The sequence below is a fragment of the Geotrypetes seraphini genome, chromosome 7 (assembly GCF_902459505.1).
Source record: "Geotrypetes seraphini chromosome 7, aGeoSer1.1, whole genome shotgun sequence".
NCBI classification, from domain to species: domain Eukaryota; kingdom Metazoa; phylum Chordata; class Amphibia; order Gymnophiona; family Dermophiidae; genus Geotrypetes; species Geotrypetes seraphini.
This window is the reverse complement of record NC_047090.1, coordinates 94,031,318-94,046,080: the sequence shown is the minus strand read 5'-3', so window position 1 is coordinate 94,046,080 and position 14,763 is coordinate 94,031,318. Positions and strand designations below refer to the sequence as shown.

Here is a 14,763-nt window from a genome sequence, read left to right as displayed (position 1 = left end):
GCGTACCATGGCTCGGTACAGTGACATGATAACCTTCTCTGATCTGTTCGTGATCCCCTTCTTAATCATTCTCAGCATTCTGTTCACCCTTTTCACTGCTGCCGAGCATTGCATGGGCGACCTCATCAACTTGTCGACCAGTACTCCCAAGTCTTTCCTGGGGGGTCTCTCCAAGTACTGCCCCAGACATCCTGTATTCGTGAATAAGATTTTTATTACTGACATACTTCACCTTACAATTATCCACATTAAACCTCATTTGCCATGTCGTGGCCCATTTCTCAAGCGTGGTTATGTCATGTTGCAGGTCTTCGCAATCCTCCTGCGTCTTCACTTCTCTGAATAACTTCGTATCATCTGCAAATTTAATCATCTCATTCGTCGTACTAATTTCCAGGTCATTTATAAATATGTTGAAGAGCACGGGTCCAAACACCGAACCCTGCGGCACTCTACTCATGACGCTTTTCCAGTCCGAGTATTGTCCATTTACCCCACTCTCTGTTTCCTATCCGCCAACCAGTTTTGATTCCATGGCTCACAATTTTTTGAAGTAGTCGTTCATGCGGGACCTTGTTGAATGCCTTCTGAAAATCCAGATATACAATGTTGACCAGCTCGCCCTTGTCTATCTACCTGTTTACTCCCTCGAAGAAGTGCAGCAAGTTCGTCAAGCAAGATCTCCCTTTGCTGAAGCCGTGCTGGCTGATCCTCATCAGATTGTGTCTGTCAAGGTGATCAATGATGCAGTCCTTTATCAGTGCCTCTACCATCTTTTCCGGTACTGAGGTCAGACTCACCAGTCTGTAGTTTCCCGGATCTCCCCTCGAACCTTTCTTGAAGATCGGCGTACCATTCACCACTTTCCAGTCTTCCAGAATCCTTCCCGATTTGATCCACAGATTGGCTATTAGTTGAAGCAGTTCAGCTATAGCTCCTTTCAGTTCCTTGATTTCCCTCTAATTAATCTTCTTCCCTACCATGAGGCTCATCCCTTCATAACTCCCTTTTCGGAAGTTCAGTGCCATGGCTGACGTTCTGGATCGATGTTTTACCCCTGTGTCCAGGTTGAAGTGGATCACATATTGATCACTGCTTCCCAGCGTCCCTTCTACTTTTACACCTTGTGCTTGTCCTCGTAGTCCATTTAGAATTAAGTCCAGAATTGCATTTCCTCTCATATTTTCTTTGATAAGTTGTTCCAGGAAGCAATCGCCTACAGCATCCATGAACTTTGTCTCTCTACTATAGCTGGAGGTGCCGAGGTTCCAGTCTATATCCGGATAATTGCCTCTATTGCAGTTGCTTTTAATCTCGTCCATCATCTCTCCATCAATTTCTTCGGACTGCCCTGAGGGTTGGTAGTAGATGCCGATCTTCGTTTCCGTTCCTTTTCTTCCTGGAAATTTTGGCCCATAGAGACTCTACCTTATTTTTCGTTTCCAGCGTGTTCTCTCTGGTAGACTCAATTCTTTCTTTGATGTCTCTGCGGTATAGCTTGTATCCCGGTAGCACAGTGTCCCAGGTGTTTTCCTCGTTCCACCATGTTTCTGTGATGCCAATGATGTCAAGGTTATCTTGTGCCATAGCTTCTAATTTCCCCATCTTGTTTCTTAGGCTTCTTGCATTTGTGTACATACACTTGAGTTTGCAGCCTGTTACTTTCTTGCAAATTCTTCCCTCCTTTTCAATGCATCAGGATTTCTATCTTGCCTATGAGCCGGTGAGTTTTCCCCGCTGTCTTTCTGCACGGTATCCTCTGGGTATACCAGTTCCCGAACCATCGACTCTTGGTCAACTGTCGGCTTTCCCCTTCTTCCTAGTTTAAAAACTTCTCAATTTCTCTCTTGATGTTGCTTGCAAGTAGCCTCGTTCCATCTCCGCTGAGGTGTTGATAAAGTTGATAAAGATTCCTAGAGATTGCAAAATAGCAATTGTTTTCTCTAGAGATAAGACTTGTGGCTCTTACTGAGCCACAGAAAGCCAGTTGTTCAGGAATAGAGATTTTAAATGGCTTTAATTGTGAAGGTGTGCAGCTATCATGATGAAGCACTTCAAAAACATCCTGGGAGCTGAGAAAAGTGAAAGGAAGGACTTTGTTGAACAAAGGACAAATGCAGGGAATTTCTCATTGAGAAGGTAACAGTTGAGGTCTCTAAAATTGAGTAAAGGCACATGCCTGTCTTTTTTATGTTTTGTTTGGAAAGAGAAAGTTTCTAGAGTTCTCCTCCTGAAGTGGAGTAGGTTTTATGCCTTGGCTTTGAAAAGTAGGAGGGCTTTTACTGTAGCATACTGAGGCAGTTAGAGGAAGTTTGGTCTTTGGTAGAGGATAATCAGGGGTGACTTGTGAATCTGAGATGATATCCATACCAGATAATGAAAAGAACCCATATGGCTGTTTATATCTTTTTGAAGGTGCAGTTTCCAGAACTACACATAGTTCTCACCAGAGACTTATAGAGAGATACTTTCACCTTTTTTTCCTGCTGACCATTCCTTTCCTTATGCATCCTGTCAGGGTTGAGGGCAATGGGAATTCAGAAATGGATGAGAAAGAGATCTACAGCTGGCAGCACAGTCTGTGGCCATCGCTAAGCTGCCAGCTGTGCTGAGAGATCAGATAGATTCAAACACAAGAGATCAGAGACTTGCTAAGCAAAATCACACAAATCAGATCTCAATCTACCTAAAATGGAGGGGAAAATCCTCAGAGGTCCAGAGGTGAACAGCTATAACAGCATTTGTAACACCACCCCATATGTGAACTCAATATCTTTCATAGGCACAAAAAAAACCTCCATATAACTGATCTAACTCAGCATGTAAAAAGCAGTATGAAACGTAACAAACTCTGTTCAAGACACAGCACTTGGATCCCCCTGAAGAAGCTAGTACATGAAACAGGCCCCTGTTGGGCCATAAATGCTGATTTATTATTTATATTCACTCATTGTGGGGTCCTTTTATTAAGGTGCACTAACCAATTTAGCGCCTGCTGAAGATTAGTGCTCGCTAAGGCATCCATTCTATGGGTGTCTTAGCATTTAGTGCATGTTAATCTTTAGCGCGCCTTGATAAAAGGACCCCTGTATTACATGGTGAGTTAGATCTGTTATATGGAGGGTTGTTTGTGCCTGATACTGAGTCCACATATGGGGTGGTGTTACATATGCTGTTATAGATGTTCACCTCTGAGGCTTTTCTTCTCCATTTTAGGTAGATTGCGATCTGTTATATTTGATTTTGCTGAGAGATCAGATAGAAGCACACCTCATGATCAGCTTAAGGTAGATGAAGTAAAGCTGCATATCTTCTCCCTTCCGGCCCGTGGCCACTAACAGACTCACCAGCCTGCGATACCACTCATATGTTGAACTAGGGAGAGCTATCATATTTTTAAACATTAACATTTTCTGAGAAATATAATCAAAGTAAGAATGGAAAAAAATTATTTATTGATTTTGTTTTATTTCTGGTTCTAAGGCAGCAGTTTCCTACTGATAAGAACAAGCAATTGTACTCACAATAAAGCACCTTGCAGCCTTGTTTAGCATGAAATTTTGAATTGATTGAGAATGATGAGTTTATGCAGGGCAAAGAAACGATCAGTCATGTAAATATTGTTCCATACTGACTCATTTACAGACCAGTCTATCTATGAAATCAGGCTCACAGGTCATACAGCGGAGATTCTTCTGATAAACTGTAAAATAATTATAGGGGTTTAATATCACATAATCTAAGTAATGGTGCGAAACAAATAGAAGGACAAAATAAGGTCATAATGTAGTTTATATTTTGAAATGACATTCTCTTGCGATGTGCTTGTACCATTGATTTTAAATAGAATAATGTGTCATGGCAAGGTTTATAGCTAACTGCGTGATCTTAGAGCACTATGCTGAGGTCATGCAGAGTTTATAATTCCAGTGGTGCCTTTTACCACTAAGAAAATATTGGAAGGTCAGATATATCAGTCACTTTTCTTGCATTTCTTTTTTTTTAATTTCAACCTCCTTAAAGTTACAGTGAAGGAGGATAAATTCATGCTAGAGCAATCTTTCCAGTTTTGCTCCATAGCCAAAGTAAATGAGTTTACTGTCAGTAGTACACTCCCCCCTCCATATTCGCGGTGATTAGGGGGCAGAGCCAGCCCACGAATATTAAAAAACCACAAATAATATTTGGGTCGGTTCTGCCTTTAACCACTGCTTCCCTTGGCTATTTTAAGCCTTGAAAGCCCCCCCTTAAGCCTTATCTAGTGTAGAGCAGTGTTTTTCAACCTTTTTACACCCGTGAACCGGCAGAAATAAAAGAATTATTTTGTGGACCGGCAAGCTACTAGGACTAAAATTTAAAAACCCCGTTTCCGCACCATCTCCGCGAGCTCGGTCACCTCAGTAACTATAACTATAAAAAATAGACAAATATAGTGCAAAATATAGACAGCAGATATAAATTCTCAAAACTGACTCGTTTTGATCACTAAATTGAAAATAAAATCATTTTTCCTATCTTTGCTGTCTGGTGATTTCATGAGTCTCTGGTTGTGTTTCCATCTGTCTGTGTATCCTTTCTTTCATTTCTTTCTTTCTGTACTCAGGCCCAAGAATTGTCCCTTTCTATTCCCTCCCTCTTTCCTTCCTATGTTCTTAGTGCCCCCGGTGCCTCCTTCCCATGTCCTTAGTGCCCCTTCCTGTCTTTAGTGCCCCCAGTGCTTCCTTCCCATGTCTTTAGTACCCCCAGTGCCTCCTTCCCATGTCCTTAGTGCCCCCAGTACCTCCTTCCTATGTCCCTCTCACTGCCTTCCACACTTTGTCCCGTCCCCCTGCCCCCGAAGCCAGCCTGCCTGCCTGTCTACCTCTCTCCCTCCCTGGCCAAAGCCAGCCTGCTTGCCTGCCTACCTCCTTCCCTCCCTGCCGCGCAAAAAAAAAAAAAAGCCTCCCTCCTTCCTTTCGAAGCTGTGCTCGGGGACAACGGGACAGGCGATCATTTCCTGTCCCTACCTGCCGTGCAAAAAAAAAAGCCTCCCTCCTTCCTTTACCCGGTCGGCTGCTATCTTACCGCCCTGCTGCTGCTACTGCTAAAGCCGACATGAAGTCTTGTTTCCGACGTCAATTCTGACGTCGGAGAGGACGTTCTGGGGCAGCCAGGCAGCGATTGGCTGGCCCAGAACGTCCTCTCCGATGTCAGAATTGACGTCAGAAAGAAGACTTCCTGTCAGCTTTAGCAGCAGCAGGGCAGTAAGATAGCAGCAGACCGGGTAAAGGAAGGAGGGAGGCTTTTTTTTTTTTGCACGGCAGGTAGGGACAGGAAATGATCGCCTGTCCCGTTGTCCCTGAGCACAGCTTCGGGACAACAGGACAGGAGGTCTGAAAACGGGACCCACGGTCACTTTAATCTTGCCGGCCCTGCGTGGACCGGCAGAAATTTCCTGGACCGGCAGTTGAAGAACAGTAGTCTACAGCATTGTTCTTCAACCTTTTGACACCTATGGATCGGCGGAAATAAAATAATTATTTTGTGGACCGGCAGCAGTCCGCAGGACGGCAATTGAAGAACATTGGGCTAAGTTGTGGGCCAGACCCCACCCATCTCCGCCCCAGACCCCATCCCCATAATAGTACTAATTGTAACACCATTTTTCCCATTCATTTTTCATATAAACACACACACAATATAATCTTATTAGTTAATAGCACACTGTATGCTTCTCAACATTCATTCCTACCAGAAAACAGATAACCCCATGCAAATATGGGACCACAAACTAAAAGTACTAATATATACAAACAAACCCTAAGATTCAAGACTCTACATGCAGTACAACCCAAGAAAAAAAGAAACAAATGCATTTCTTCCTGAACAGTGCAAAATACAGACAGCAGATGTAAATTCTCAAAATTGACACTTTTCAATCAATAAATTAAAAAATAAAGTCTTCCCCCTACCTTTGTTGCCTCCCTCCCTCTATGCTGTGCCTTAAATTCTGGCCTGCTCCCACCTGGCTGTTTTATGCCTCCCCCGGTGTTATCTTCGGGCAGGCTCCCTCTTCCTCACTGATACAGTGTACAAAGATGCGGGCAGCGGCTCTTCGCATGTCCCATGCCTAATCTGGAAGTCTTCCCTCTGATGTTGCGATGTCAAAAAGAAGGCTTCAGGTTCAGGTGCAAGACGCGCATAGGAACAGCAGCAATGAGAAAAAGGAAGCCGGCCCGAAGATAACACTGCATCAATCGCACTGTGGACCGGTAGCTGAGGAACACTGTCTCAAGCCCAATGCACGTGCCTGCCCTGTGGACCGGCAGGAAATTTCTGTGGACCAGCACCAGTCCTTGGACCAGCGGTTGAAGAACACTGGTCTAGAGGGTTTTCAGGCAGGAGCGATCTTCCCACGCTCCTGCCCCATGCAGATCGCTCACAGGAAATGGCTCGAGAGACTACGGGAGCTCAAGGCAGCCATTTCCTGTAAGCGATCTGCATGGGGCAGGAGCGTGGGAAGATCACTCCTGCCCCAAAAACCCACTAGACCACCAGGTAAGGCTTAAGGGGGGGCTTACAGGGCTTAAAATAACATGAAAAATGAAAAAGCATTTTTTGTTTTAAAACCGCAAATAAGTGAATTCGTAGATACGGAAACCACCAATCCGGAGGGGGAAGTATACTAACATAGTTCTATATGTCATAAGAACATAAGAATAGCTTTACTAGGTTAGACCAATGGTCCATGTAGCCCAGTATTCCGTCTTCACAGAGCCCAATCCAAGTCACAAGATCCTGGCAAAACCCAAATAGCAGCTACCGATCCAGGGCAAGCAGTGACTTGCCCCATGTCTGTCTCAACAGCAAACTATGGACTATAGACTCTTCCTCCAGGAATTTGGCTGTAACATCGGCATAGTGAGGGTGGGAGGCACCTGGGGCAGGGGTGTCTCCCCTGTGCCATCTTCTCCGCCCCCCATTCCTTCCATGTCACTCCCGTGCCCTCCCCCAATCCTTCCATGCCACACTTGTGCCATCTTTTCCAACCCCCATACCTCTAAATCTTCACCAGCATAAGCAGCTTCTCCACCTGCTACTCGTGCTGGCTTTCCCTCTGATGTCACTTCCTGGCCCCATGACCCAGAAGTGATTTCATAGGGAGGCTAGAATAGTTGCTTGCGCTGGTGAAAATTTTAAATAGGTACAGGGGCGGGGAAGGGAGGGAGCATGCGCAGCATGGGGGGGGGGGCGCAGAGAGGTGCTGGTACCCAGGGAGGTCCGCCCTCCCCCCTTACTATGCCACTGGTACCAGAAACCTCTGCTGAACAAATGATTCATCAGTAAAACACATCTGCCACAGATTGTAGCTCAGTCATATGATCTAATGAGAGGTGTCCAAAACAAGAACAAGAAAAGTCCAAAGAACTAGGCAATAAGCAGAAAAAAAGTCAGAGACACGGGGGAATGATAATATATACTTGTAAGGATTCTGGAAACCAGATAACATAAGAACATAAGAACATAAGAACTGCCATCTCCGGATCAGACCCATGGTCCATCGAGTCCGGCGATCCGCACACGCGGAGGCCCAGTCAGGTATACACCTGATGTAGTTTTAGTCACCCATATCCCTCTATGCCTCTCGTAAGGAGATGTGCATCTAATTTTCCTTTGAATCCCAGCACAGTGGATTCCTTAATAACCTCCTTTGGGAGAGCATTCCAGGCGTCTACCACTCGCTGCGTAAAGCAGAACTTCCTGACATTTGTCCTGGACTTGTCCCCCCTTAGCTTCAAACCATGTCCTCTTGTCCGTGTCGCATTGGACAATGTAAATAATTTATTTTCCTGCTCTATTTTATCGATGCCTTTCAGCATTTTGAACGTCTCGATCATGTCCCCTCGCAGCCTCCTCTTCTCAAGGGAGAACAGTCCCAGTTTCTTGAGTCGTTCCTCATATTCCAAGTTCTCCATACCTCTTATTAGCTTCGTTGCTCATCTCTGCACCCTCTCCAGCAGTTTTATATCCTTCTTTAGGTTGGGAGACCAATGTTGGACACAGTATTCCAAGTGTGGTCTGACCATTGCTCTATAAAGCGGCATTATGACTTTCTCCGATCTACTCGTGATTCCTTTCTTTATCATGCCTAACATTCTGTTTGCTTTCTTTGCCGCTGCCGCGCATTGTGCCGATGGCTTCAGGGTCCTATCTATCAGTACACCCAGGTCCTTTTCTTGTTCGCTCTTACCCAGAGTTGCGCCTGACATTCTATACTCGTGTTCCTTATTCTTACTACCTAAATGCATTACTTTGCATTTCTCCACGTTGAACTTCATCTGCCATTGCTCTGCCCATTTCTCTAACTGATACAAGTCGCTCTGGAGTTCCTCGCTATCCTCCTGCGATCTGATTGCCCGGCATAGCTTTGTGTCGTCTGCAAACTTAATGATCTCACTGGATACTCCTTCTTCCAGGTCATTGATGTAAATATTAAATAGGATCGGCCCAAGAACCGAGCCCTGGGGCACACCACTAGTCACTTTCCTCCCAGTCTGAGAACTTCCCATTTATGCCCACTCTCTGCTTTCTGTTTTCCAGCCATTTGCCTATCCACCTGTGTATATCTCCCTCTATTCCATGGCTTTGTAGTTTCCTGAGAAATCTTTCATGTGGAACTTTGTCGAACGCCTTCTGGAAGTCCAAATATATTATGTCCACCGGCATTCCACTATCAATTTGCTTGTTCACGGTCTCAAAAAATTGAAGTAAATTCGTTAAACATGATTTCCCTTTCCTGAACCCATGTTGACTGGGTTTCATCAAGTCGTGTGTATCTAGGTGCTGGACTATGCTATCCTTGATCAGTGCTTCAACCATCTTTCCAGGGACAGACGTAAGGCTCACAGGTCTGTAGTTGCCTGGTTCCCCTCTCGATCCTTTTTTGAAAATTGGCGTGACGTTCGCTATCTTCCAGTCTTCTGGTATCTGTCCAGTTCTGATTGTCAGATTGGCAAGTTTTTGCAATAGCTCTCCGATTTCAACCTTCAATTCCTTTAAAACTCTCGGGTGAATTCCATCCGGTCCAGGGGATTTGTCTCTTTTAAGTTTGTCGATCTGGTAGTATATCTGGTCCAACTCCACTTCAACTGTGGTGAGGCTGTCTTCTATTACTCCACTAAACACTTTCACTGCTTCTGGTATTTTTGCGGTATCCTCCTCCGTAAAGACGGACGCAAAGAAGGAATTTAGTTTGTCTGCAATTTGTTTATCTTCTTTGATGTACCCTTTTCTTCCCTGGTCGTCCAGGGGTCCCACTGCCTCTTTTGTGGGTTTTTTCCCTTTCACGTATCTAAAGAAGGGTTTGAAGTTTTTGGCCTCTTGCGCTATTTTTTCCTCATAGTCCTTTTTGGCATCCCTCACCGCCTTGTGACATTTCTTCTGATCATCTTTATGTTTTTTCCATGCTTCGGTTGTTTTCATGTGTTTCCATTTTTTGAAAGAGTCCTTCTTTTCTTTTATGGCTTCCCTCACCTGTCTGGTAAGCCATGCTGGTTCTCCCTTACCTTTTGTTCTCCCCTCTTTGGAGATCCTCGGAATGTGGAGATTTTGTGCTTCTGTGATAGTATTTTTCAGGAGGGACCATGCCTGGTCTACCGTTTTAAGTTTATCCACCTTTTTCTTGAGTCGTTTTTTCACCATGGCTCTCATGTGATCGTATTTGCCCTTTTTAAAATTTAAGGTTTTGGTTAAGGTTTTGGCATGGACAGTTCTGACATGGAAAAAAGGCCCTTTTACTAAACTATGTTAGCTGCTAATGCATGGGACATGCTACCACATCACACAATAGTTTTTTAATGTGTGTGCTAAATAATTTTTCTTCTTTTTCTGAGGGGGTATATCAGAGGCAGAGTGTGGGTATTTCTGCACTAACCAGTTACTGCATCTACATTACTGCACACTAACTGCATGGATAGTGCAGGAGCCCTTGCCATCTGCAAAACAGGCGGTAAGTGCTCCTGTAAATGAGATGGGACTTGATATACTGCCTTTTCTGTCTGGTTACAACCAATGCGGTTTACATATTTTTTTAGACCGGTACTTATTTTGTACCGGGTTTTGAAAAGAAATTGCATTGGGAGGGGCCATCCTCGCATGCGCGCATACTCACATATACGCATGCTCACTAACACACGCACATGCACGTGATGTCATCACGTTGCATCTGCGCATGCGTGGATGCCTTCCTGCCCGACGAACAGTCAGCGGGGGCAGGGCTGAGGCAGAGCTGAGGGCGGAACTGGGGCATAATGGAGCTGGGATGGGTGGGACTAGGCAGGTCTGGGGGTGGGTCTAGGAGTCTGGATTCTATTGACGTAAAATCTGGTAACCCTAGGCCATGGGCTAATGGATATCTATTTTGCGCAGAATCGTCGACCCATTTTAATTATGGTTTGTTGTTTACCTTACTTACCATGGACCCCTGAAGAAGGTGTGTTTTCCGAAACACGGACCATGTTGGGTCTTTTGGTTTGTAAAAAGGTGGTATTAGTTACCGTATTTAACATTGGGAAAAATAAATATAGCCTGCATCTTGTACATATTAGTCTGCAGTTTCTTTTTTGTTTCTTGCCTAATGGCAACTTTAGCATACATCATTAATGTTAAAAAAAAAAAAGCAAAAAGACTCAAGTACTGTGAAAACCTAATATATCAAATGAACACTTTCACAAAATATGTGAGAATGACGTGTAATGGATGTCTATAACTCCTTGCAAGCTTAATCATAAAAGGCAATTAAACAGAGGAAAAAGCCTCAGACTGAGGCCCTCCCACCACCACAATGGTGGTTTAAAGGTGGTTAGGCGATAACCTCACTGGCAAAAAACCTCTGTAATGTTGCAGATAGATAAAAGCATTGCTTGGTGCAATTTAAAATATTAAACTGTATGCATTTGAAGATAAAGGAAAAAGTCTTCCACTTATCTGCTGTTGATCGGTACCGGGTTTTGTTTTTTACACGAAAAGAAGCTTATGCTATGTGGCAAATATAATATTTGTCAATCATTGTCTTCTTGTTCTGCTATTAAATTCTTCATCTTTTATCCCTTTCAGACCCACCCCCCTCCCTCAACACCGTCATATCTAAACACTATCTGAATTTTCTCTAACAGACATGTCATCTATGCTCCGAATCAGCATGATATTTATGCCTCATCAAGCTTCCCTGGACTAGAGGCTGCCCTTTTCGATATAGAAAATCAAACAAACCAAACTGAGAGCTGGAAGAAAGTGAAAAAGGAGATTTCCATCATTACCTTCACTATCCTGTCAGCAGCCAGCACGCTGAAAGAGGTCACTGACATTGGTGGGTTATACAAGTAGATTGCTAAATGTCACTCACAGTTGATCAATAACAATCATGTTGCATGTATGATAGCCATGTAGCATGCAATATCTTTTGAGATGGGAAATAAAGAACAAAACATGCAAAATAAAATAAAAAGTAATCAGCCGTGAAACAGGAGATGAGAATGCCACCTGATGTAATGTTTAACCTTCTGTTGTGATTTCCTGTTGGAAAAATATTGGAGATTTAAAGAAAAGCTTAATCTGGTGGAAATTCATGGAGGTAGAGATAACGTCTGCTAAGATTTCACAAATGGAGGTAGAGATAACGTCTGCTGAGATTTCACAAATGGGAGCAATTTTTAAAAGTCATTTACCCAGGAAAACAGGCTATTGAAAACTACGCACTGTCCCTGCAGGTAAAAATAGCTATTGACAAAAATTTTTGTGTGTGACTGTCTGGATTTTTTTTTGACTGCTGCTACTCTTTACTGCCATAGGCAATTGCTTAGTCATGTCTAATGGTTAGGCTGGCCCTATGGATAGCAGAGTATATAATCATTCAGTATATTAAAAAGCTCCTTTTACAAAGCCACAGTAGCGATTCCCCCATGGAAAATGCACTGAAGCCCTTTCAATTCCTATGGGCTTTGGCGCATTTGCCGTGAGAGAATTGCTACCAAAGATTTGTAAAAGGGGTCCTAAGTCCAGGACCTATATTATTCTCTAGGGATCTTTGATGAAAAGAAACATGGATTTAGAAAGAAGGTTAAAGAGAATGCAAAATTTCTGTTAGAGCTGGAGATCTAAGAAAAACCCTCTGTCAAAAGCAGAAGCAACAGATGAAAGCCCTGGCCAGTGGTTCGCACATTATCCACAATGAGAAAATTGCAGTGGAGGTAGCGCATGCAGATCTATATGCATAAGATTGATTTCATACATAATTCACTGTGGATATCCTGAAAACCATAAATAAATATATAGATGCCCTCTTAATTCCATTTAAATCAATTATTTATTAAACACCACTTATTTAAAATTTCACAATATTCATAATACACATAACATCAGTACATCAAAAAAGTGCAAACTAAATTAACGAATTAAAGTGTTGTCTATACTTATAAATGGCTGCTATCTCAGACCTGTCATCAATTTCATTGATTTCTCCTCAATCTGTTGAAGAGAGTCTTGTTTCTGTAAGACTAACAGGAAAAGTTTTTTTAGTCCTTGATTTACTCACAACGGTTCAGTTTTCACAGTCCATTGTAGTCTTACCACTCAGAAATTTCTTTTGTCCGGATTACTTTTCTTGTTAAGTGCAGCCAAGTCCCAGTTCAAAAATAAAGTGCTCAGTGTTCTTTGCTTGTGAAATACATCCATTTAAAACTTTTTTTCTCCTGAAGCCTTACTGCTTCTAAATTCGTTTTCCACTGCTACCAGTGATCTCCCACCTTCTGCTAGTCTTACAGAAACAAGACTCCCTTCAACAGACTGAGGAGAAATTAAATGAAATTGATGGCAGGTCTGAGATAGCAGCCATTTATAAGTATATCCCGAAAAAATTGGAAAAGTTCCGTTTTCTCTATAATGGAAGGCTCCAACTTCCCCACCCCCCCCCCCTCCAACGGCAAGCGCGAACAGTATGAAGTAAAGTGGGGGCTTCCCCACTCACACCTCGCTTCAGAGCTCCTTAAAAGTAAGTTTTCCCGTGGCGCACTGGTGTCTTGCGCCGAATTGTCTACGCTCGATTGTCGGGCCCGCTGGTGTCTCGCGCACGAATGACTATGGGATGAGGACTGGGATGAGAACCCCTGTATTCATCAAAGATCCATGGCATGAGAGGGTCCAGAAGAGAATCAGGCAATAGGTTGATACAAAATGTTCAGAACCAACGAAACTGAAAAGCAGACAAATGTCTCACAACAAAAGTCATTTCCAGAACGCGTGCCAGCAAAGGTTGCCTTTACAGCTGCTGAGTTTATATGTTGCGTCCATTCAGGGGCAAGTTTCTGTACGCTGGTGGAGGAATCGGTCACGTAATCAGAGCCAGTATTCCTCCACCAGTTTTATGGTTTAACAGGCAAGTTCCTGGTTTCATGTTTCTTAGAACTACTGGTTAAACTTCCAGCGTGTGGTGCAGTGGTTAAAACTACGTCCTCAGCAGCCTGAGGTTGTGGTCAGGTGTGGTGCCCACCCCTGCCCTCTTCTCCGCCCCCGCCTCCATCCTTTCCCCCATACCTTTTTAATGTTCCCGGCACAAGCAGCAACCTCAACCCGCTGCTCGTGCCAGCGTCAGCTGTTCCTCTGATGTCACTTCCTAGGTGCGGGCCCAGAAGTGATGTTGGAAGAAGAGCGACACTGGCTGCCAGCAGAAGGTCGGGGTTGCTGCTCATGCTGAGAACATTAAAGAAGTATGGGAATGGGGCGCATGTGAATGGTAGTGGGGGTGAGGAAGAAGTGGGGGGGGGGCTGAGAGAAGGAAGTGTGCCGGCACTCCCACCAAGATGGTGCCTGGGCGCAGACTGCCCCCCATGCCTCCCCCTTACTATGCCACTGGTTGGGGTTTTGCTCCTTGTGACCTTGGGCAGTCACCTAATCCCCCATTGCCCCAGGTGCATAAGACAGATTGTTGAACCCACTGGGATGATAGGGACAATGCTTGAGTACCAGGAATATATTATGTAAACTGTTCTGACTCCTTGGGAGAATGGTATAGAAAATTGAATAAATAAATATTAAGGCTGCATGCTAATCATAATTAACTCAGTAATTAATGCATTAGCATGCAGCCCACTTTCTGCCTCCCTCCCTCCCCTGCTGGTCAAGAGGGAAAGGCCTGGCGGAGGCTTCAGGGCAGCCTTTCTGTAGATCTGCCGCTGGCACTGCAGGGCCAAGACTGTCTTCAACACGTTGAAGGTATGTGGGGGTTGGAAGAGAGAGAACTTCCGTCAGATATGGGAGGGGTAATATACTATAAAGGGTCGCTTTGGAATGATCTTAACTTTGAGCACCGGATTGGGTTCGACTTTGGATGCAAGGACTTAGGCTAGGTAATAGATCCTGAGGAGCAAATTGTGTGTGGATCCCTGCTATTCGGTAAGACTGTGCGCATTCTGTTGTGAATGCCCCCTTACCTGCCCATGCCCCTCCCATGACCAGTGGCGTAGTAAGGGGGGAGGGGTCAGACTGCCCTGGATTACCAGCTCAGTGGGGGGCACCGGCACCTCTCCACCCCCCATGCCATGCTCACGCCCTCCCCATCCCCTCCCCAATACCTCTTAAAAATCTTCACCTGCGCAAACAACTGCTGTATGTATTCTGCTGCTCGCGCTGGCCTGGCTCCCTCTGAAATCACTTCCTAAATTTCTGTATATCTGAAATTGTTTCGTAGCTCCGGATTTTAGATTGTAAGCCGCCCAGAAGAATTATCCA

The 14,763-nt window shown here is 44.3% G+C and overlaps 1 protein-coding gene across 2 annotated transcripts in view; it reads left to right on the top strand.

Annotated features, from left to right (window-relative positions):
* LOC117363922 (putative N-acetylated-alpha-linked acidic dipeptidase) overlaps positions 1-13,581 on the top strand; it is a 294,479-nt gene extending 280,898 nt beyond the window's left edge. For both annotated transcript variants that reach the window (XM_033952501.1, XM_033952500.1), the window contains exon 18: positions 11,154-13,581. In XM_033952501.1, coding sequence (XP_033808392.1) covers positions 11,154-11,364 — 211 coding nt within the window. In that variant the 3' untranslated portion in view covers positions 11,365-13,581. The remainder of the gene's footprint in view (positions 1-11,153) is intronic.
* The last annotated feature ends 1,182 nt before the right edge of the window (positions 13,582-14,763 follow it).